Genomic DNA, 25,879 nt, shown 5'->3' on the forward strand with positions numbered 1-25,879 from the left:
CACTAGAGGATATGTTATCTTGCGTGAAAGGACTATTACCACATGAATATTAATATTGACATAATCTAATCTGAGGAGGGAACTGCAGGATGTGAACAAGTTTACACAGGCTATATCTCTGTGGAATGCTTGCAGCATCTTGTGACATCCACAAATACCTATTAGGAAGATGTACTCAATAAACTGACCATTCAGTATTTACACACAAACATACACTATCAAATAAATCTAAACTGCATATGCCTCAACATGTGGACTCTCTTTTGGTCCTTATCACACTTTCTATCCTTTTGGGCATACTCTCCATCAGTTTGTCATGATGAGCCAGGTATTCTGGACCATTCTTCTTTCAATTTGATCTCTGGTCCATACACTATTGCTGGATGCACTAGCCTAGCCTGCACCCAATGTTTTCCAGTTTGTACCAAAGGTATCTTACTGAGGTGCAATCACAACTCTGCACAGGCCAGTCAAAATTTTTCTACATCACTTTCCTCAAAGTATGTTATTATGACAACACCTGCAATATGATAATGGACTGTAATGTTGAAAAGCAATTGACTCTGCTCCATATGTTTAACCCTTTATTTGGCATTGCTGCCTCAGGCAACATGACTTTATAGTTGTTCTATTCTCATGCCAATTAGGGTTCCCACCCAACTGGCACCATTTGTTGACATAAACTTTATTATTATTGTGCGACACCTCCAGGGAGTCCAAGGACTCATCATGGGAGGACACACCACTCTACTTCGCTAAATACATCTCATCCTCTCCATTTCTACTTAATTCTCCAACTATAACACTACTACAATTAACGCCATCTATTGCCCATCATCACCAACAACAGTATTATTTTGTCTGTAAATTGGTATGTTCTGAAGGCCGATTTGTCTGTACGCAGGATGAAAAACCCAAGATGAAAAAACGCAGGAGAAAAAAAATCGGCTAACTCACCTTCAACTGAAAAACCCCATATAAGGATTTCTCTCATCACGCCAAATCGAACCCAGGTCTTTCCCAATCAAAGGGCGCGATGTTCCGCTATTCTTCCAATTGTGCTATGGTGGCTATGATTCAAATTTGATTTTAAAAAAAGTGCATCCATGAAGACAAATGTTGCCTGGAAGCAATAATGACAACAACTGGGTGAAAATCTTTATTAGCATGAGAATAGAACAATTGTAAAGTCATGTTACCTGAGAGCAACACTGCCAAATAAAGGGTTAAAGAATATCTGGCTTATGTGTTCTAAACATATGGAGTATACACGTTTGGTTTATATATATATTCTAAACATTAGTCTGTGCGGTTAGCCAAGTGTCTACATGCTTTGCAACCATATGCCTAGGAAAGGAATGTCCTGGGTTCGATTCTCTTCGCTGACGTGAGCAGCTTAGGATCTTTTTCAGATATAGCCAAGTTAGCCAGTCTTGGGTGTGGACTGCAGGGTTTTTTTCCCCAGTTGTTCTGGGGTTTTGCATCCTGCAAGCAGGCAAACCGGCCTTGAGAACTCAACACTTCTACAGACATAGGATATACTGGGAGGTATAGGGCTAACCACCTTATCCTTGTGAACGGTTGCGGTTAAATGAAATGAATAGAAAACCCTCAACATCGCAAGATAAAAGAGGGAAAAAGGAAGGAAACAATGTGCACTGTCGTAACGACAACATTTTTGGAAGGATTCCAAACACCAAATATGAGTAAAAATCCATCTGACCAGAATCCTGCAATAACTGTGAATGGATGGAAAAACAATTAAAAGATGCTTATAAATTCTGAAAACACCTGAAAATGAGAAGTGCAATGTACTGCAGTGAAAATCACCGATATACAAAAGGAAATATGATAGCCAAGAATGAAGACCCATTATATTCTAACATCAGTTGCAAAGTTTGCACATCAAGATTTATCCATTGTCACATATAATCTGTAACTAGAAAAAGAGTTAGTAACTAGTGTTACAAAAGGCAGATAACAGAATATTTAAAAGAATTCTGAATTATTATTATTATGGGTATCTCCATGGAGTAAGTTGACTCATCGCGGGAGACCCAAACTATCAAAACAATATCTATCATATCTCTTCTTGAATTCATTTACAGATGAAAAACTCACAACTGAGTCAGACAATGCATTCCACTCATTCACCACCCTCCAGGAAAAAAACCTTGTTCCCACACCTTTGTTAAACCACACTTTTCCTTAATTTCCAGGGATGACCTCTTGGTCTTCCATCACTATCAACACAGCTGAAATATTTCCCCTGCTTCAATCTTATAAAAACCTTTTAGTAGTTTAAATGTTTCTATCACATTCTCTGCTTATCAACCAACCTCCGCAATCCACAAGCTCTCAATCTATCAATGTAGGGAACATTTTTTACATCACTCACCAACTTAGTCACTCTCCTCTGAACCCTCTCCACAACCTCCTCATCTCCAAGGAATCCAGGTGACCACACTTGAGCACAGTAATCCAAATGTGGAAGTATTAATGCCTTATAAAGGGGAATAATCACCTCTTTATCTCTGGATGTTAGTGTGTTCTTCAATAACCAAGTAATCCTGTGTGCAATCTTGGACACCTTAGCAGAGTGTCCTCTGAACTTCATCTCCCTATCCACCCCCCCCCAAGTCTCATCAATCTCTTGGAGTACCGTTCCATCAATGTAGTACACAGCTGGTAATCTTTTAATCCCAAAATGGATAACTTTACACTTTTCAACATTGAACTGACATCCATTACCTTTTGACCATTTTGCCAGCTTATTTAAACCATCCTGCAAACTCTCAACATCAGTTTGATTTTTTATTGCACTACCCAACTTTGCATCATCAGCAAATAACTGCATATCTCCCTTCAAGCCATTTCCTATATCATTTATGTACAAATTAAACAATAATGGCCCAAGCACAGAGCCTCTGAGGCACACCACTGGTCATCTGCCTCATCCTGGACTCTGCTCCTCCATACACCACTTTCTGGTATTTCTCCTGGAGCCATTCTCTTATCCATATCACCAGTTTAGTATCCATCCCCATCTGCTCCAATTTGCACAACAGTATTCCATGGGGTATCCATGTCAAAAGACTTAGAAAAATCCAGAAGTATCACTGTGTAGCCATTTCGTTTGTCCAACTCAGATGTCATTCTACTATAAAAAAGTTAATAAATTGCTAAGGCAGGATTGACCTTTAACAAAATCGCATTGGACCCTATAGAGTATCACATTCCGATCCATCCATTCTTGAATTCTGTCTTTAACTATCTTTTCCAATACTTTTACCACCACACCCAAGATGGTGAATGGTCTGTAATTAACTACCACAGTCTTAGAGCCATTTTTATGCAAAGGAACTACTTTGCCTTCCTTCCACTCCCTAGGGACCATACCAAAGTTCAAACGTAAGTTAAATAACCAAGTAAGAGGCGTCGACAATTCCTTTGCACATTCATGCAACACCCGAGTTGATATTCCATCTACAGCAGTGTTTGCATTTAAATTCTGCAATATACTAAGTAACTCTGATTTATTAACTTCAACTCTCACATTAGTTATTGCTACAGGTACAGAGATATCCTCACTTGGGTGATAGACTTTTGAAAAGTAATCACTCAGTAACTCTACTATTACATCCGAATTGCTCACCTCAATACCATCAGCACCCACTAAGAGTCATTCTTCCTTTTACTTGCCACATAGAAGAAGAACTTTTGGGATTACCCTTGATCTCACTGGCTAAGGTCTTCTCATAATCTGATTTAGCTTTTCTTATTATGCTGGTAACCTTCCTAACTTGAGCCTTATACTGATTGCCTTTCTCCTTGTAAATTCTCCATAAGATTTTCTTTTTTTGCAGATCAAGCATGATATTACTACTACCATTCATCCATCTAACACCTACCTTTTTTGTCTTCCTGACCATGGAAATAGATTCTGATATTGCCTTCCTCAGATACCTGCTGATTTTATCCCATGCACTGCTAACATCTTTCCCCTGCAATATGTTCTACCATGGGATGGCTGTAAGCTCATTCCGAAGCTTGTTTGTTTAAGAGAATAATCCACAAATTTTGCAACCTCCCAAGTCAATACCACATAATCGCGCTCACCAAATTGGAGGTAACAAGGACACCTCACTTATGCATATATCCCTCTGAACCAATGACCAGGTCCAACACACACACACACCATGAGTCCATTCAGTTATGTGCTGTTTCAAGTAATTATCTCTTAGGTGTATGAATTACATTTCCTTTTTGCCACATGATATTTCCTCCTTCCAATTGATATCACCATAATTAAAATCCCCCATAATAGTCACAAAGCCTGCACTCTTGCATTAATTTGCTGTTGCATGAATTCAATATCATCCCCTGTATCCCCTGGCCTATAGCAGCAACCAACTGTATATTTGGTTGCGTTGGTCACTGTTTCACACCAGACCACCTCAAATGAACTATCATTCACTTGTCTATCTTCTTGATATACTACTTTCTTTGGCTGCAACTCATCAGCTATCATCAATCAACAGTACTCCTCCCCCATTCTATCTTCTCTATCCTCCCTGAAAATACTGTACCCATCACATTCAATTCCAGTAACCACATCGTCTACTGACAGCCAAGTTTCACTAATTCCTACAACTTTTGGTAAGATTGCACTGATTAATGCCAAAAATTCTTCCCTCTTATTTCGAATGTTTCTTGCATTAGTACACAAAAATTGCAGATTCCCTTTAGTTCTTGTACCAGCTTTAGAACTGATATGCATGTCACTGATTTCAGTAGTCTCATGCTGATTTTTATCCACTCTATTCTGCAACTTATTCCCCGAATAAGGATCAACGATTTGTTGATCCTTATTTGCGGAATAAGGATCAAATACACATTCACTTATTAAGAGCAAATACTTGAGTTTCTCCAAGCTTTTCCATTACATTTGCCCAAAGATGGGTAACATGTAAAATTATCATTAAATAGTAACAAAATCCATCCTAGCAACACATACACTTTGGCACTTTCTCTACATGTTCCTTAATCTGACCTTTCCATCTTTTTCAACATTTTTAGAATTCTCCATTTTTACCTCTCCTTTTTAATCAGAGCTGATGTAGCTCAGTCACCAACAACAACACTGTTTCGGGTAGAAAGACCTAGGTTGGAATTCTGTCTAGGACATAAAGAACGTTCATAAAGGTTGCTTTTTTTCAACTGAAGGTAAATTAGCCAGTCTCATACAGAGGTAGCAGGATTTCCCTCCTGGAAACTCAAGTGCGTGAACCTGCAGAACAGGCAAACCAGCCTGAATACAAGCAATTTACAAACATAACACTGGCCTCAGATCTTAGTTTCTTCAGTGTAATTCAGAGCAACGCAATATTTTTAATCATTTTTAGATCCTATACTTTTTGATTTTTCTGATTCACTGTTCTTTGCAGTATCGTTTTAACTGCCTGGATTCTATTCTTGTCCCTTCATGTAATAATTTGACAGTGAGGTTCTTTAAATTAAGGGGATAAAAATCCCTTATTATTTTACAGCCAGTATGGGAAACTCTAATATCGAAAATAATAAGAGATTTTTATCCCCTTAATTTAATTAACTTCGCCAGAAAAAATAGCCGTTTGGCTTTTCATCTTAGTTATAATATAATATAAGGGCACACCATTCTGGCATTTGTATAGTGAAGGTATGCAAGTTCTTTTCACTTGAACTTTGATATCATCCAGGTCTAGCTACTCACTGATGAGACCTCAAAAAAGGTTGAAACCGGTCTGGGTAGTGACCTCTCCTCATAATGTAAAGCAGTATCACATCTCCTAGGAGCTGTGCGTTTTTACATTATGAGAAAATATCAAGGAGAGTGAGGGATCTTGCTCCACCTTTGCTTCGAGTTGCCTGGGCGTTGTACTACCAGGTGGTCACTTACGCTTGGATTTGCCAATAGTTCTTCGGCATGAAACTCTTAGATCGGAGTTTTCGATCTTAGAGTTTCGCATACTGGCTGTAAAATAATAAGGGATTTTTATCCCCTTAATTTAATTAACTTCACCAGAAAAAATAGCCATTTGGCTTTTCATCTTAGTTATAATAGTGAGGTACTTTATCATACCTTATCCTAGGATGTCTTCAACACTGCACACAGTGCTCGCAAAACCATATCTTTAACTCTTTCTCTCACTCTTTATACAATCACACACACACTCCCTCAAACAATGTATCCCACTCATCAACTCTTCTTGCCAAATATCTGCTCCTCAAACCTTCCTTATGCTACTTCAAGTTATGGCCTTGTCTACATTAATCTGGTACAAACCTTTCACCAATTAATGTCTCAATCATATCATCCCTTTCGCTTCAAACTCTACTGGTGGTATTTTTATCTTTATTAATGTTTGTGTGTGCATGCACGTGCGCACGTTTTGATCTTTATATCCAACATTTCAGAAATGACACAGCACATTAGTCATGCTTCTCTGAACCATTTCCAAAATATCTTCATCCCTTCAAAAACTGGGTATTACACCTGCACAGTGAAACTCTAACCTCTTCACTTTTACATGTCAATGTCATTTTTTATCATTACCATAATCTGTCATGCTGGCTTCATAATTCTAGTAATGTAGCCCCTAAATTTGACGTCCTTCCTTGCTGTTGTCTTTAAATCACTTATTTCTTCCACAACCATAAAGACACCCACCATTAATAACTTCTTTATTCTGAGATAATGCTCCTTCAGACAAAATTTACTAATACCAATCAGACAACAAATCTCCTACCTAACTTGATTATGTATTTTCTAATCCCATCTGTTATAATTTAAATACCAACTTGTCAGATGCTAAGATTGTCAAAATATGAACTTACCTTAACAAACTCATAAATGACTCCATAGAAAAACCTTTCAAATCCTAGTCCTTACTAATCTCTCTAGCACATTTTCATCCCTTCAAACTGTACATATATACAGTTTGAAGGGATGAAACCTGCAACTGTAGATATATATGCTAGCATGTAATTTGAAGTCTTAGTCTTATCACCCTCTTTGCACCTACTCCTTGTATATTAAAATGAGAATGAAGTATTTTATAAGATATACCTGAAGTAAAATACTCCACTGCCATAAAAATCGGATACCATAGAATACTTTGTCAAACACTAAAGTATTCTTATGATAATTTCAATGTCAAACAAATCTTCCATTTATTAATACAAAATTTCTTAATAACATCCAACTCAATTCATGGCATTAAGTTTATTTATTTATAATAAAATAAATAGACCTAACACTTTTGCATTCCTCGAAGATGTAGGTAACATTTTTTTTTTTTTTTTATTCCTAACTTTCTGGAAATCAGCAGGTTGAATGCAGTACCAGAGTATGCAAATATGAGGCCATGTTCTTAACTTATATATACTCATGTGTACTGTCAGTTGTGTGACTCATGAAATTAAATACCTAAACTTCTTCCATAAGGAAGAAAACCCTACTTGTCCGCATCAAAGATAAACTAAAGGTGGAAGTAGCAAGTTTTTTTATTCCTAACTTTCTGGAAATCAGCAGGTTGAATGCAGTACCAGAGTATGCAAATATGAGGCCATGTTCTTAACTTATATATACTCATGTGTACTGTCAGTTGTGTGACTCATGAAATTAAATACCTAAACTTCTTCCATAAGGAAGAAAACCCTACTTGTCCGCATCAAAGATAAACTAAAGGTGGAAGTGGCAAGGAAAAAAATCGTAACTTCTACATCCTTAATGACATGGAAATTAACATAATGCTACATGGCAAAATGTAAGACGATTATGCACATACATAAAATTTCTTAACAAGTCACTGTTTGGCATAGGGTTTCATACTGTGGCTAATCAGTCTGTTTTGAATTCTTTTCTCTGAAAAACCTCTCGAGTTCCTTAACTATCAATTTAAGTTTTGCAAGAGTTGTAATATAGCTGGCATGTTTAATTACAGAAAGTAAAATATTTAATTTTAGCAGAACTGTTTTCCTACAAATGGTGTTGTAGAGCAATTATTGCACTGATAAAACCAAGTACACTGATTACAGATACACCATCAATTTTCCATTAAAGGATGGTCTGGCTCCTCCTTCAGTCCAAACAAAATTATGATAGCATACTTCAAATCCCCATGATTATCCAACTAATTCACTGGGAAGCCAGAGATGAAACTGCATGTGTGCACATTGGCTTATTTACTTACATCTGTACTTAATGGTGATTTCTTGTTTTTGAACGATTCTTCGCTTCTTTTGCTTATATGAAATCTTAGTTGGAATTTATAAGCAAGTGCCATTTCACAGTGATGGTGGTGTGAAGCATATGCACAAGTCCATATACACTTATACACTCGCACAGTATCATTTATACTAATGCATTTTATTTAATCATTTAATTCACATTTCATTTACATAGAATATTTCATTTTCTAGCTGTCCATGGTGCTTTAGAGCATAGGTGGGCAACAGCAGGCCCGCATGTGGCCCTTAATGTGATTTTGTGCAGCCCATGGCAGGATAAAAACTATATTAAATTATATGTAACATCAATTTAGCTATTAGTTTTGATTGCAGATTTTCTGATTGATATATACTAGTTATATTCATTATTTCTGATGACAGAAACAATTTATATTCTCAACATGGAATCAAAATTGCTTTAAAAAGATTACTCAATTTATAACATCTACTGATTCTCTGTGCGAGTTGTAGTAGTGGGAGTGGTAAATTTCTATGCAATCCAGAGTAATGCATCATTGAAAGTCACTTGCTCTGCTCTGGTTACAGTGTTCAGTTTCAGAGACTCAGTATTATTGTTGCAGTTTGTGTCCCCTGGTCAGTTACTTAAGCCTTTGTGTACTGTGAGTAAACAACGTAAGATCTGTGAAAAAAACAGGTCATTTCAGGAGAAATGGGAAAATGAATTTCTGTTTATAAACAATAACGACAACAATCTAGAGTAACGCATCATTGAAAGTCACTTGTTCTGCTCTGGTTACAGTGTTCAGTTTCAGAGACTGTATTATTGTTGTAGTTTGTGTCTCCTGGTTAGTTACTTAAGCCTTTGTGTACTTTGAGTAACAAACGTAAGATCTGTGAAGAAAACAGGTCATTTCAGGAGAAATGGGAAAATAAATTTCTGTTTATAAACAATAACGACAACAAACCATAGTGCCTTGTGTATTTGCAAGTATTGTCTGTGCAAAAGGAATATAACCTCAAATGCCACTACATACGGCACCATGCCGCTAAATACCAAAAATACGTTGGACAAGTACGTACTAAAATTGTACGTAATTTGAAGAGAAAGGTTAGTGCTCAGAAATCTATTTTTACTAAACCAACATCAATACAAAAAACCTCATTCTTGGCATCGCTTGTTGTAAGCACAAAGATAGCAAAAGCAAAAAAATCATTATTTGATGGTGAATTTGTAAAACACTGTTCTGTGAAAATGGCACATGCATTTGGGGAAGATAAAATTGCCAGTGAGTTTGAAAGCATCCCACAATCAAAACAAACTGCAACAAAAAGAATCAAGGAAATAGGTTCTCGCATATTAAATAAATTAAAAAGTGTTATTACAGATTCAGCTTACTTCTCATTTGCTCAGGATGAATCAACTGACATAACAGATACAGCTCAGCTTCTAATTGTCATTTGAACTGTTTCCAAAGACTTTGTTATTAATAAAGAGCTACTAGCATTAGAGTCACTGCATAACACAGCCAAAGGTCAAGACATTTATGATGCAATTATGAAGGTTGTAAATGGTACTGGTGACATCAACAATCTCACAGCTATTGTGACAGATGGCACCAAATCAATGCATGGCACTCAAACAGGCTTAGTTGGCTTACTAAGGAAGACTGGAATCAATTGCCCTGTATTGCACTGCATTATACATCAGGAGGCTCTGTGTGGTAAAATTCTGGAGATAGAGGATATTATGAAAACTGTAATTAAGTGTGTGAATCTAATTAAGGGTGGAAATCGGGCCTTGACACACTGCAAGTTTCTTTCTTTTCTAACAGGACTGGAGGCAGAATATGATGATTTAGTGTTGTACACAGAAGTACATTGGCTAAGCAGAGAGAACTGTTTGAAACAGTTTTTTGCTTTGAGAAAGGAAATAAAACAGTTTTTAGAGGAACACGAGAAGATAAACAAAGAACTAACACAAAACTATGTGATCCTCATTTTAACAGCTTACTCACCTTTCTAACAGACATCACACACCACATGAATGAACTCAACGTGAAGTTATAAGGACGTAACCTAACAATCTCAGATTTAGTTGGACACCTAGATGGGTTCATAAGTCAACTGAAGGTTTTTAAATTCACCCTAGTCAGAGGAAACTTGGTACATTTTCCTTCCTGCAGGGAGTTGATGGAGGAGAGCCATGACCTTGACTTCAAGTTTTCAGTGCCAATGTTAGACCAACTTTTGGAGCAATTCAGTAAGTGATTTTCTGTCTTCAGTGACATGCGGCCACAACTGACATTATTTAACAACCCAACGAAATGCGACATTTCAGAGCAGCATGACACTATTCAATTGAAGTTGGTGATTTCAGTTTGAGAATTGCATCTATGTTTGGAAGCACATACATATGTGAATGCACTTTCTCAACTATGAGGACGGTTAAATCGTCACAAAGACGCGAGTGACTGATGACCACCTTCAGGATTTGTTACAAATATCGTCATCATCATTGAAAATCGACTTTGATGAACTTCTTGCCACACATGAAACCCCACAGTATTCTCATTAAGTTGTGTTACATGTAGAAAAACCAGAAATATGTAATTAAATTTCATTTAACAACTTATATTTAAATCAATCAAGTATTTTATATTGTTCTCCCAGTAGTAAAATAATTTAACAAATATTATAGTAATTCAATACACATAACTATTGCCTTGAAAAAATGCAGAGTTTATTTTTATTTGAGTTCTGTTTAAAAGTGTGCGGTCCAGGTCCGTGATGCTACCACTCATCATATGTTGGCCACGCCTGCTTTAGAGACATGGGAGAGGTATAATCAGTGGGTAGAGTGGCTCTCTCTCTCTCTCACACACACACACACACACACACACACAATGTTTGTTGTTCTTGAATTGCAGCCGAAATGACTAAGGCCTATGAAGCCAGAGTATCGTTTGTTTAACTGTGAGTGTTCTTGTGGCTGGTTTTCATTTGTGGGATGAAAAAGCTGAGTTTCTGAGAGAGAGAAAAAAAACTTTCACCTCTGTACAAAACCAGTCAACTGGACTTCAGTTGAAAAGCCCTTATAAAAGTTCTTTGCATCCCAGATGAAATTCAAACTTGGGTCTTTTTAACAATGTTAGCTGAGCTATAGTGGCTCTAGCTGCATTTGTGAGCAAAAAAAGAACCTTTGAAACCTATTACACATTGTATCTGGAAATATAGTAGACGGATTTCTGAGTTAGATAAGTCAAAAATCCTGCACTAAAACACTGAAAACATGGTTTTCATAGCATAACTAAGCACTCAACAAACAAGATAAGTCATTAGGTGTTAAAAATCAGCTACTATTAATCATCTGAAAATATTAACAAATGAAATTGCATTTATTAATGTGGTTATTTCATTAAATTCCATTTCTAAGATGAGTTCTTCTAACACAGCATGTATTAACTTTCTCTTATGGCTGTACAGCTCAAATCAAGGCTTGGCTTCCTCAGAATGTTCTCTCTCTCTCTCTCTCACAGAGAGAGAGAGGGGGGAAGAGGGGGGGGGAATGCATGTATTTAATGAAACTTCATTTTAACACTGACAGGTTACAATAACTACAGCACTCAATCACACGAGTGTGCTGACACGATGGTTGAGTTTTCATCTCAATGCTGCTGTGAATAGACCATTTTCATCTCACTGCATTTGGAATTAAGTTTATGGATAGAGCTGTAGTTTGAAAATAACACATTCATTTTCTAATTCTTAAAATGAACATGAATGGGCTAAAGAATTTACTGGCTATTACTCGATGCAATGATTTTACCAATGCATTATTTCATTTACCTATCACCAGTGTCAAGTAGCTGACTAGATACAAGTTAGTAATCTTAACAATTGCTGGAGGGAGTTGTCTTTTTAAAAGAATTATATATGCAGTGTTTATTTTTTTAAACAACTATTATGAGGAACAAGAACAAAGCTACTGTGACTCTAGTGACCAACTGCGAAACATATTCAGAAAATCAGTAGCCTGGAGAAGTAGCTGGCTGTCTTTTTTTTTTTTTTTTTCGTATAAATTTATGTCTCTGAATCAAATTTATTGAAATATGATTTGGAGACATAAATTGGTAGAATTCATGCAAATATTGAGAAGATTATTCACAAAGTAACCCAAATAAGGAATATTCTATAACTGTTATATAAAAGGTAAAGTCTGCAAGAAATAGATTTGTCACAAAGAATGTGCCAAATAAAGAAGATGTCATGAGGAGAGAGACAAAGAATGAATTTGAAACAATATGATAAGTTAAGCAATGACAGTAGACTGTAATAAATTTTGTAAATTTAGTTTGACTTAAAATCTGTCTTTGTTAGTAAGATCATTGGTTGCAAACCATGAGACAATATAGAATGTCTGATCACATAAAACAGCATTAAATAATGACAAGGTATTGCTTTTCTTATTCAAGAGAGAATTACAGCAGAGTCATGAATAACCAACCTTCAGTTAAATGATGTGAAGATTTCAAAAACAGTTTAGTACTGTTTCACAAGTAGGGCAGACACAATCAGTTTGGTTTAAATCATGCATCTGACATGCACCATATACTACTGCAGCAGAATGCATTGGAACAACATATCACTCACTACTTCTTCGAAGTTTTCCCACTTGGTTATACTATAAATTAAAGATACCAAGAAATTATATACATATACGTAGTTTAATCCTTTATCCAAGTGTAAGCAAACAAGTTTGCACCTGAACTCTTCACAGAACTGGGGCAACTCATATATAGAAACTTATGACTTCACATCACTTGCCTTAGTATCCCATAATGCAAAGCACATCTCCTTGAGAAATGTATAATGCTATGCATTATGGGAAGGGTCACTACCCAGATTGGTTTTGACCTTTATTGAGGTCTCATCAGTGGGAGCGAGACCCAGAGGTGATACCAAGGTTGAAGTAATGCAGAAGTCATATTTTCATATATGAGTTGCCAAAAGATGCCATACCTTATTATTAAAATACTTGATCAGAGATAGTTGTTGGAAGTTTTTCCACTTGTTTATACTATAAATTAAAGATACCAAGAAATCATATACTTGGTTTAATCCTTTAAAATTTTGCAGGCTAAACTATTTTTGCACCAGAACTATTTTCAGGTGCAAACTTGTTTGCTTACACTTGGATAAAGATTAAACCAAGTAACTTAGTATCTTTAATCTATAGTATAACCAAGTGAAAAAAATTCCAACAACTATCTCTAATCCAGAGTATTTTAATATTAAGTTATGACACCTTTTGGCAACACATATATGAAAATACGACTTCTGCAGAATAGGGAACAAGATGGCGGCTCATGTGTTAGTGTTTCATGTATGATGGCGAATTGCGAATTTGATTGATATGTTTTTTAGCAATTTATGCTTTCGTGTCGAGTATTATGTTCACATGTATTGATCAAGCTTTCTGATTACGAAAAGTTTTCGTAAGTTACAGGTGAGTAAATACTCTAATTTCAATTTTTAGTTCCGTCGGAAACCATCTTCTAAGCCTAATCACAGGGCATACTAAACTATATATCGTACTGCTGGAAAACACCAGATTATGTCTATGGAATTTGCTATGGCAAAACCTCTGAACGAGACCATTTTCGAGGAGGTATATAATGAATTGAATTCCTCAGATTAGGAAAACTTCTGAGTGATAGTTGGCCGGGAAAAGTTAAGCTTTTTGACTCATTCCCACCCTCTGCAGTCACAGAAGATAATTCAGACGATACAAGTGAGGAGCTCATTACTCAGTTGCAGTCTCCCCCAGACTTGAAGAAGTTCGTGTGCGCAAAACCCCTGACACAGAATCTCCCATAGATTTTGGTATGGAAGAGGATACTCCCACTTCCAATCCCTCGACCGCCACGAAAGAGAGGGTTCCACCGATAGTCCTACGGGAAAAGAAAAGATGGACACAATTAAGGTCCACCATGATAAACTCACAGATACAGTATCTCTCAGCCAAGAACACTGATGATGGTATAAAAATTCAGCCGGCTACTGTGACTGATTACAGGAAACTGACCAAAGTGTTAGGCTCTAGCAATATTCAATACCACACCTTTTCTCTTAGTTCAGAGAAAAATCTGAAGGTAGTACTGCAGGGTGTCACGGAGGATACAATTACAGATGAAACTGAGGCTGACCTCCACCACCAGGACCTGCCACCTATTAAGATCAGCATAATGTGATCTATATAGATAATATGCATCCTTGTTGCCTGATTTTACATAACACTATTTTCTTGTATTTCCTTCAATTCTAACTGCTGACTTACAAGTTAAATACAGACTATTAATTGTTCTGTATAATATTGCATTTCTCCCATATAACTGTAGTGTTTTGAAAAGCTTTTCTCTGGGTACCTAGTTGTATGTCTTTTCTGGGTCTGCAAACCTCAACTACACACCCTCCTTATATTCCCACGATTTCCAAACTATTTGTTGTAAAGTGAAAATCTGATCTTGACAACCTCTATTTGACCTGAACCCAGCTTGTTCTTCTCCAAGTTTTTGTTTCACACTTTTTCTTAGCCTCTTCTCAAGTATGCTTTCTTAAATTTACTAGGAACACACAGTAAGGAAATTCCTCTATAATTCTCACATTCAGCTTTATCCCCCCCCCTTTTTTTTTGATAGATGGGAACTATGAGAGCTCTACTCCAATCATCTGGAATTTGACCTGCTGACCAGGCCTTCTGAATTATACAATGCAACAACCACTGCAAAACTTTTATATCTCTTTATTTGAGCATTTCTGGTTGAACATTATCTACTCCAGCTGTCTTTCCACATTTCAAGTTTTCGATAGCTTTTTTCTACCTCAAGTATTGATATGTATTCCTGTTTGCATTCCTGAAAATGTTCAACTACTGTTCTGTCACTGCTTGTTTCATTTAATCTTGAAAAGTAATTTCTTGAGACATCTAGGATATCCTTATCTTCACTTTTTATATCACCTTTATCATCTTTGATTCCTTTTACTGCTCTTTTATCAATTTCTAAGTTTTTTCAATAGCCTCCAAAACATATTGCCACCTTCATGATATTTCTCTTATATAATCTTAAGTTTTCTCATGACTTTGTTTAGCTACTTTTATTAGCTACACATAGCTTAGCTCCCTTACATATTTCTCTGTATTCTTTTAGAGCATCTGTCAACTTATTAGCTAGGAACTTTTGGTTCCTAGCTAATAAGTTGTCCTTTTTGATTTTCCAGGACTTTTCTTGAACTTCTTGTGTCCACAACAGAGTTCTTAATTTTCTTTCCTTGCAGACAAATTAACCATATGCCATCAGAGTTTTCCCACTGAGATTCCAAGGTTTGTCTCTTGTTTTTAAAATGTTTCATTTTTTTCTCGAATTATATTTATACTGCTGAGTCTACAGTTTACCTGTAAAACTTTAATTCTTTTTAAAACTCTCTTACGTGCTTTTCTTTTCAATGTGATATTCACTTTTTAAAACTAAATAATAGACACTCCCAATTGCAAATCCTCTATACACTCTTGTATCCTGAACCAGCATAAAAATTTCACTGCCAAAAATGACCTGCTTTTCTTGGGATTATCCTGGAATAATTATATTAGTAAATTAAAAAAAGAAAGTCATAACAACAACCCAAAGCAATCAAGTTCTTACAAAAAGAAACAACAGATACTGGAGAAATAAGTGAACGAATGATCAATTATTTTATTACTAGAATGAATGATAATAATCACAAGTATCATTTAAGTTTATGTAGAAATGTAAATGATAATACTCTCACATGATGGTAGAAAACTCCCAACAAGAATGCAGTCAGGAGTACGTATCCATAATTGAAGTAGAAAAAGTAATCAAAAACCTAAAATGTAGAAGGGCAGTTGGAATCAGTACTGGATCAAAATAATTTCACTCCCTGGGCAGACTCTGTGTTGATGCCCCTAAGTTTTTTTTTTAAATACTTATACTTACAATTAGAAAGTACTTAAGTATTTTTTCAAATTATTAATAATTTCATAACTTCATGAAATTATTAATAATGAAATTATTTCTACTTATCAGTTTTATTCACTCAGATATACTACACAAAAAAGACAAAATTGATTACAAACAAAAATTATCGATTTTACACTGTAATTTTAATTTAATCAATTCTAATTTAGATATATTTTTTTCTTGATTTTAAATCTGCAAAAGCTTTTATTCTTTCACTAATGTCTATTTTCTGAGCAACAGCATTTTTAATAGATAACAAGGCTAAAGAATTTAATATTTCACTCCCTTATGTCGATTGCAAATATGTTTTGATAAGTTTTAATTTGCTAAGACTTCTTTCAGCTGTTGCTACTGTTATAGGAATTGTCAATGCGACCGACCCACGTATCTGAAACTATATTCTGCAAATTGCTTGCTTTTAAAATTGTAAAGTTTCTTACGGCAAATTGATGTTTTCCGGAAGTGAACTGTCATTTTTGAATTTGAAATTTGAGAAACATTATTTTCATTATTTTTGGAAAGAGTGCCAGCCTTAGTTTTGGTGCCCCTGGGCAGGTGCGCTGTCAGCCTACCCCTTAATCATTTACTGGCTGCAATAGATAAAATACATAAAAGAAATACTCAAATATGGAGGTATAAACGTTTTACAGTGGCTGCATTGCATAATTCAGGCCTGATGAGAGGGTCGAATTCTGGATGATTGGAGCAGAGCTCTCATATTACCCCATCTATAAAAAGGAATGTAAAACTGAATGCATGAATAACAGAGGTATTTCTCTATTGAGTGTTTCTGATAAGATTTATGCAAGATACTTGAGAAATGGCTAAGAAAAATTGTGGAAAGGAAGCTTGGTAAGAACAAGCTGTATTCAGACCAAATAGAGGTTGCCAGGATCAGATTTTCACTTTAACACAAATAGTTGAGGAATCTTGGGAATATAACAAGGATTTGTATTTAAGTTTTGTTGTAGAAAAGGCATATGACAAGATGCCAAGAGGAAAGCTCTTCAAAACACTACAGTTATATGGTGTAAATGGGACATTACATCAAACAATACATAGTCTATATTTAAGCTGTAAGTCAGCAGTTAGAATTGAAAGAGGTACAGGAAGATGGTTTGAGGTAAAATCAGGTGTGCGACAAGGGTGAACATTATCTCCACTGTCATTCATCATCTATATGGATCACATTTCAAATGAAAGTGGTATTAAATTTCATATCAAGATTGGCAATGTTAATCTTAGCTGTTTATTTTATGTAGATGTTGTTACACTTCTGAATAAATTCAGTACAAGTCTAGAAGATTCCCTAACTAAACTGAATACTGTAATAAATTTAGTATGAAAATCAGCAATAACAAGACAAAGACAATGAAAATAGGCAGAAAACAAACTGTATCATGAATGGTGAACCTATAGAACAAGTCAAATGTTTCAACTATTTAGGCACAATTTTTAGTGAAGATGGTAAATTAAATATGGAAATAGACAACAGAATTAATAAAGCTGGTATGGTAGAAAGTCAGCTGAATAAATTTATATGGAGTAACAAAGAATTTAGTCAAAACACTAAATTAGATGTATACAAGAGAGTGGTCAAACCAATTTCAACTTATAGATCTGAGAGTTGGGTTAGAAATAAAACACTTGATCAAAGACTAGAGATCGCTGATATGCGAGTTTTGAGAAAGATTATTGGAGTGAACAGATGGCATCAGTGGCAGTATCACATTAAAAATGATATTATTAAAGAATTGCCATTGTTAGCATTCATGAATGTTTAGTAGAGTTAATCTCTGGTAGTATGGTCACTTAAACATAATGGTAAAAGAAAGATTAGCAAAACAAGTGTTCTTTTTTTTTTGCCAGGTTGGCAGGAAAAAGATCCAGAGGAAGACCAAGATCTAGATGGATTGATAAGTAAAAAGTGTCTTAAAAGACAGAAATATAAGATCTGATAATGTTGGAATCATGAGAGATAACAGATTAATTAGGAGAATAATTGTTGATCGAAAGTTAGTAATGGTGTGAATTTTTTATGTGGTACTAACATAATTATGCTCTACTCCCACTGAGGATACATATCAGAAATTTGATGATGATAATACTCTCCTGAATAATAACATACTAGAATACTTAATGCATTCTATCAACATTAAAAGAACTGAAAGAGAGAAAAATCTCCAGAAGATAAAATTCTGATGGCTGACAGTGCCTGAAAAAAATATAAGTGGGCATTTCTTATCAATAACCAAAATATATAAAACTGGTAAAATACCCAGTGAATGGAGCCATGCAACTCTCTGATTCTTTTTTTTTTAAAAAAAAAGAAAGAAATAAGAATAGCTGTAGTAATTGAGGATAAACTACAAAAATTGTATGTAAATTAAATTTAATAACAAAACAGTATATCAGTTTCTCAAGAAAAACTATTGCATTCGAAGGACACTTAATGAAAGACAACAAAAAATTGAACAGGTGAATAGTTTTAATTATTTGGACCATTTAATAAGTCACAATGAAGATTTAGACATGTCTAACAAAATTTTCTTAAGTAAATGGAATGTTGGGCCAAAAATGAAAAAAAGCTATGTGGCTTAGATTCACGAAAGGAAGCAAAACTGCAAACACTAATACAAAAAAAAAGAGAAAGTTTAATAATACCTAAACAGTATGATAAATAAGCTGGTAAATGTAATGATGTTAAAGCCAGAAAGGCAGATCTTTCTTTAGTACTCTCTTCTCAGAAAGACTATTGCTAAATACCAACTGAATATGATGAGTAATAGTCTAAAAGAAGGTACAACCATTAGAACTCCGCAAAAATAATGGCAAAACATGTTCATGTGATGTCACTTATTAGTTTTCCAAGGAAAATGTGACTTTTGTGCTCATAACATACAGGACAATAGTAAAAAGGGACATGTTTATCTGACTCCTAAGTCTGCAATAAGAATTGTTGCTCGTAGACATGGTATACACTTATGTTCTCTGTCAAAGACTCTTGATAGTTTCATGTAATTTGGAATGAGGTTTGCAAAAGCGATTTAGTTAAAGATTTGTATCTTTCAAGATTTTTTGAAATTTGATTTTTTGAATTTTCTGGTGATTGAAGCAATATTTCTGAATTATAAACAAGATAAAAGAAGACTGTTTACTGATCTCTGCAAAAGGAGCCTAAAAAAAATTCTCCTTCATTGGTAACATGTATGCATCTACTCCTATTGCTCAATCATTTCTTGCAAATATGAAGAATATAGCTAGCTACTTTATGGAGATGTACTTTGTATCTAGCTGAGTCAAATCCAGATATTCAGTTTTATGCAAATAGAAGCACACCGTGACAGTCATTCTGAGGTCAAGTTCAAAAAATTCACAGGTAATTGCAAAAAATAAAAAGTCCTGTTACCTCCACTTCCCAATATCTGGGTTTCATAAAGTAGCTCTTTAAACCTTTTAAAGAGATGAAGATTGTTTAAAAAATCTATGGGATATAACAGAAAATGATCACTGAAGATACCACACCTATCCAACAGAAACAGGAAATTATAGTTAAGGTGGATGAAAACACTGGAAGATTGGAGAACATTCACACAGTGACAGCAGCGCAAAAGGTATTTGAATATCCTTGCCAGCAAATGACACCCATCTGTGTTGACTATTTGACATGCAACTAACAACATGTCATGAAATAGGACAAATGTCATCAAGGAACAGCCAGTGACATGATAATTATTTTTACCTCAATAGACCCATTTACCCCACTTCGGCCACCAGACAGTCCACTGAGCATCTTTGCTTAATGGGACTGAGGTTTAGCAGAAGTTTTATGTTGTTCGTAAATGTGTTGAAGTGAGGGTCACAGTGATCCAACATGCTATTGGCTGGGTATCTAATAAACTACCCTCCCCAGAGTACTCTTAAATTACACATTATATAAAACTAAATGCTTAAGCAGATGGAAATTCTGGAAACTGAATAATATATAACAAGTCATTTATCATTCATAGCAGGCTGTTCATGTATTCTAGTAAACAGCATGGAATTATCGTTTCTGTGTCAGATCTGTCAGATCCAGTATCAGAACATAAGTGTATCTCAGATAGTTATTCCAAAGCTATTAGTCCTGTTTATTATTATTTATATGGACACTCTATGGAGTCAAGACTCATCACAGGAGATCCACTCTATCCATTAACACAATACCTATCATACATCTCCTTAAACCAATTCACTGTTGGGGTGTTCGCAACTACCTCTGGCAATCCATCCCACTCATTCACCACTCTCCAACAAAAGAACCTAGTCTGCACACCTTTACTAACTAGTAAAGGTGTGCAGACTAGGCAACTTCCTCTTAGACATCTTCCGAGTGTGATCCCTTGCTTTTCCCCTACTCTATAGAAATATTTCTTCTGTTATCAATCTTATAGTGTTTAATAACTTAAGTTTCTATCATACCCCCTCTCCTCCTCCTCTGAGCTAAACTCTGCAAACCACACATCTTCAATATATCCTCATAGAGAACATTCCACAGACCCATCACCAGCTTGGTCACTCATCTCTGAATCCTCTCCACCACCTCCCCCAATCCCCAAGAAATGCAGGTGACCAAATCTGTGCAGCCATGTGACTCAATCATAGCCTTATAAAGAGGAATGATAACATCCCTATCTTTAGATGTGTGTTCTTCAGCATCCAAGTAATCTTCTGAGCTATTTTGACAACTCTTGCAATTTGTCCTCTGAATTTCAAATTTCTATCCACCATCACCCCCCACAGATCCATAGCCTCATCAATTTCCTGTAAACCAGTACCATCAATGTGATACAAAGTGTGTAATCTTTATTACATACTTATTAGTATACTATTATTAGTAGTATATTAGTATACTATATTACACACGTATTTGGTAAGCCAAATGACAAGAAAATAAAACTCAGATCATTTGCATGACTAAATAATTGGCTACACTACTGAGGAGTTAAAACTTGAATATTTAGGAAAACTGCTAATTACTAACATTAGACAGAAAATAACTAGTTAGAAATTATCACACTGCATAAATAAATGTGTTATTTATATAGCTTACTTAACAGATTTGGTGTGAATTCTTACATCAGTTATCAGCCTTGTTTTTGTTTAATGGGAAGAATTTTTATATAGTTAATTGTTTACCTTCCTACTTGTATATGCATATTCTTACATTTATTCCTAAGAAGATGACTTGGCGATCAAATCGAAAGTGTCTTAATTATTAAATAACGCCTAATTACACATGATCTAAAAATTAAAACGATAACGAGCGACTGTTAATTTTTAAAAAGGTAAATTCCCACCTATCTAAATAGCATTCCCTGGCTTAACATGCGAGGGGGGGGGGGGATATTAACTATCTAGGGCTTTAAGAGTTTACCTATTTCTGCTTACAAAATCATAAAAATGGTTTTCCAACCGGACCCGTTCATTGTGTGAACAGTGAAACATACAATGGCATATCAAAAGAAATCAGAAAATGTAAATCAACTCAACTTCCAAAGAGAGATTGGGTCATGTTGCAACTAAATCAAGCATCAAATGATAACATTAAAATGTATATTATGATTAAGTAGACTCTGAATTGATAGTGGTTCAATAACGAAACTTTTTTTTTTATCTAGCGCAAGCATCGAGTTTGATTAAAGTGTATCACCAAAAGCAGACCATTTTTTTTTTTCTCACTCTCTTTCACGTACACGTTTTCTCCATCCCGACTGGACAAACAGAGCAACAGCTTGAATAGGTGGAACTTACCTTTGACGGAAGCAACTAAAATCAAACATCCCACCATGAGAAACTTTAGATCCATCCTAGATCATTTTGTAGGTAGTCTTCATCATCACAATTTAGGAATATATCATCCTTGTAATAACATATCAAACTTTTTTTCAACACCAAGCACAAATCAAAACATTCTTGAAGGCACTCCACATTCACTACCGATAACCGTATATAGCACGGCGACCGTGGAACTACTTTTTTACTTGTTGGACGCTCTTTAAGAACAATCCGCGATAAGTTAGGCGGTCTTGATAATTATACGTTTTCGCCATTTTCTTCTTCCTAGAAAGTTCTTTAACTTTCATATAATTGTTTTTGGTTATTAGTATTATTATCACATTAACTCTCCTGAAGTTTCAAAGACTCGCCGAGGCAGAGAGAGAGAGTGTATACAATTAACAATTATATGCATTATCAGAGAACTACACATTGTATTCATTACGATATATATATATATATATATATATATATATATATATATATATATATATATATATATATATATATATATATATATATATATTATATACAGAGTCTAGAAAAACTAATAACTGGTATGAGACCTAATACAAACCTAAAATATGAGACCTAAAACTAAATTATAAAAGGAGGAATGGTGAGAATATGAGTTAAGAGCGACAATATTATATAACTGTGTTAATGACGGTAATGAGCTTTGTCATGGAAATGTTGACGAGGCGACGATTTCGATTTTAGGTTCGTCCGGTTCGGACCCATCAAACGTGGGCAAAGTTGTCTACATGCACATTCTAGAGAAGAGTAGCGATTTGCAAGGTGCCTGGGCATGCAAACTGCAGACAAGAGTATACAAAAGAACTTGCAGGTACATTATTATGTCTGTACACGAATGCCAGGATCTAAATAGCAGAGTAGGAAATGGTTGTCAGACATAGAAAATATTTTTGGAAAATTTGGAGAAAAGAGCAAAGCAAATAAAAATGGCAAATACCTGTTGGATTTCTGCTCAGGACATGGACCGGATATTACTAACACAATGTTCCAACATAAAAATGTGCACAAATTCAAATAGGGAAAAAAGGCAAGGAATAAGAAAAGTCTCATTGACTATGTTATTGTTGATAGTGACGTTTTCTCACTGGTGCAGGACACTAGAGTGTACAGAGAATTTCAAATTGGAAGTGATCACCATTTAGTCTTGAGCAGGATAAAACTGAATTTCACATTGAAAAGAAGAACATGTAAGAAAGTTTTAAAGAGAATAAAAGTTCACCCTCTCAGATGTGAACTGTAGACTAAAATACACAAACATTATTCAAGAAAAAATGAAAGAGTTTGAGAACAGGGATCAAACCTTGGAGATTCACTGGCAAATCCTGAAGAAAACATTGATTGATTCAGCTAGAGAGGTATGTGGAGAGGTTATGTGCAAGGATAGAAAAATTAGAACTCCATGGTGGACACAGGAAGTTAAAGAGGCAGTGAAGGAAAACAAAAAAGCATATCAAATGTACCTGACAAACAAGTTTACTTGTTCTCTTAGAGAATACAGAGACAAATGTAAGAAAGCTAAACACTACGTAAATAAAAGCTAAACAAAAGTCGTGGGAAAAAATTGGCAATTACATAGAAAATAAATATCAAGAAAACTGAAGAAAAAGATATCCTTGATGTATGGAGTAATTACTTCGAAAAATTGCTAAATGAAAACATCAGTGACAGCACTGTGGTAAAAAATAATCAACAGGCATGAAATCAGGAATACCTATCCATACTTGAAGTAGAAAAAGCCATTAAAAGCATGAAATGTGGAAAGGAAGAAAACATAACTGTGGCAGACAACATAAACTGTATAATGAATGGTGAATCTATAGAACAAATCAAATGTTTCAGCTATTTAAGGACAATTTTAGTGAAGATGGTAAATTAAATATTGAAATAGACAACAGAATTAACAAACCTGGTATGGTTGGAAGTCAACTGAATAAATTTATATGGAATAAGAGAAATTAGTCAAAATTTCTCTTATTCCATATAGATTAGAACAAGACAGTGTTGAAACCAATTTTAACTGTGGTTCTGAGAGCGGGGTTAGAAATAAAACACTTGATCAAAGACTAGAGACCACAAATATCAGAGTCCTGAGCAGGGGCATGGGTAGGGGTGGCACTTTGCGTTTAAGAAATCTTGCCATACTGTCTATAGCAGGGTTTCTGAAACTTTTTCTACAACGGAACACCTCACAAATCCCGAAATTTTCACGGAACACTTTGGTTATTTTGTAATGTATTAATTAATAATTAATTGATAAGTTAGCTGATTTATTATTGTTAATTAATAATTGATAATTAATTAAACCATCATCAAATTAATTTGTGCTGATTTTCATTGATATATCCTATTCTGATCGCCAAAAAGTTATATTATAAGTACTTACGAGTGAATGCAGACTTTTTCTCCTGTGTGCTGGTAGTTTTCCCCTCCTTTTGTACATCCTGGAGATCTTTCTAAGCTTGAGGTGGATGACTCACTATCTGTTCCGTCACAAACACCTTCAATAAGAGATTTCTTAATACCTAAATTAAACAAAGTGTCTTGTCTCTTATTCATATTAGAATTTAAATCTGTATTCCTATTACTTTTAAAAAAATCACGACACTCCGGTTTCAAAACAAGCACTTACACACTGCAATACAAACTTGCAAAGAAAGTATTCAGTATTAATAGATTTGAGAACCGGATACAGACTAACTTGATCTTCAATTTCAGTGGAAAAATTTTCTTTATACTTCCTTGCTGATTGGTCACTAACATTTGCAACAGAGATGTTATTTCGTTCAGTTTTGAGAACACGCTGTTCTTTGTTGTAATCGGCTTGCAGGCAATTTTTATGATCAGTTATAAACGGCGGTATTCTCTTTCCCGATTGTTGAAAGATTTCGATGTGTGAAAATTAACTGATAACTGATGTGGCTTTATGGATATCAGTCCCATGGACTCCGATCCATTCATTGCTATGAAATAGTCTTATATTAATGGTTAACGAGCACCTGGCTCACCCTATTTAGGGCGGTACGGAGGCACACAACCCGGACATAATGCTGATCAACGAGACCCACCTAAGACCTGCCAACAACCCAAAAGTGAGAGGATACACAATATATCGAACGGATAGACTAAGCACCAGAGGGGGAGGCACTGCCATCTACATCAAACCATACCTCCACCACAATGCCATATCCAATCCACAGATTACAAACTTAGAGACCACAGGAATACAAGTCCACACAAATAATGCTGGAAGCCCCAAGATATTTGCTGCCTACAACTCACCAAGCAACCCTCTACTGACAGCAGACCTGGATGCAGTCCTTGGCACCACAGACCCCACCATCATAGCAGGAGACTTGAACGCCAAACACACAGTATGGTTCAGCACCACCAATAACAGACGTGGACGCATACTACACAGCTATTCAACACTTAACTCAGTTGTGGTAGCAGGACCCACTGAGCACACGCATTACAGCCCTCATGGCAGATCAGATGTACTTGACATAGCTATCCTCAGAAACATCAGTTATCAATACAAACTAGAGACGATCAATGAACTATCATCTGACCAGAACCCAATCCTGATCAAACTTGGCACGCAAGACCAACTGGCCCACCAGCTCACCTTCATATCATGGGATAGGCTAGCTAAAATCCTACCAGAATACATTGGTCCTGTACCCATCATCCACAATAAAGAAGAAATAGATGAAGCAGTAAGCAATCTAACAAACCAAATTAAAAAAGCACTAGAA

The 25,879-nt window shown here is 35.4% G+C and overlaps 1 protein-coding gene across 1 annotated transcript in view; it reads right to left on the reverse strand.

Moving 5' to 3' along the window:
* arr (low-density lipoprotein receptor-related protein 6) overlaps window positions 1-22,242 on the reverse strand; it is a 351,307-nt gene extending 329,065 nt beyond the window's left edge. Inside the window, exon 1 of the mRNA XM_090414658.1 lies at window positions 22,065-22,242. Coding sequence (XP_090270784.1) covers window positions 22,065-22,119 — 55 coding nt within the window. The 5' untranslated portion in view covers window positions 22,120-22,242. The remainder of the gene's footprint in view (window positions 1-22,064) is intronic.
* Window positions 22,243-25,879: the final 3,637 nt, after the last annotated feature.

Source organism: Typopeltis vanoorti, chromosome 25 (assembly GCF_054136105.1).
Source record: "Typopeltis vanoorti isolate ZY-2024b chromosome 25, IOZ_Tvanoo_1.0, whole genome shotgun sequence".
NCBI classification, from domain to species: domain Eukaryota; kingdom Metazoa; phylum Arthropoda; class Arachnida; order Uropygi; family Thelyphonidae; genus Typopeltis; species Typopeltis vanoorti.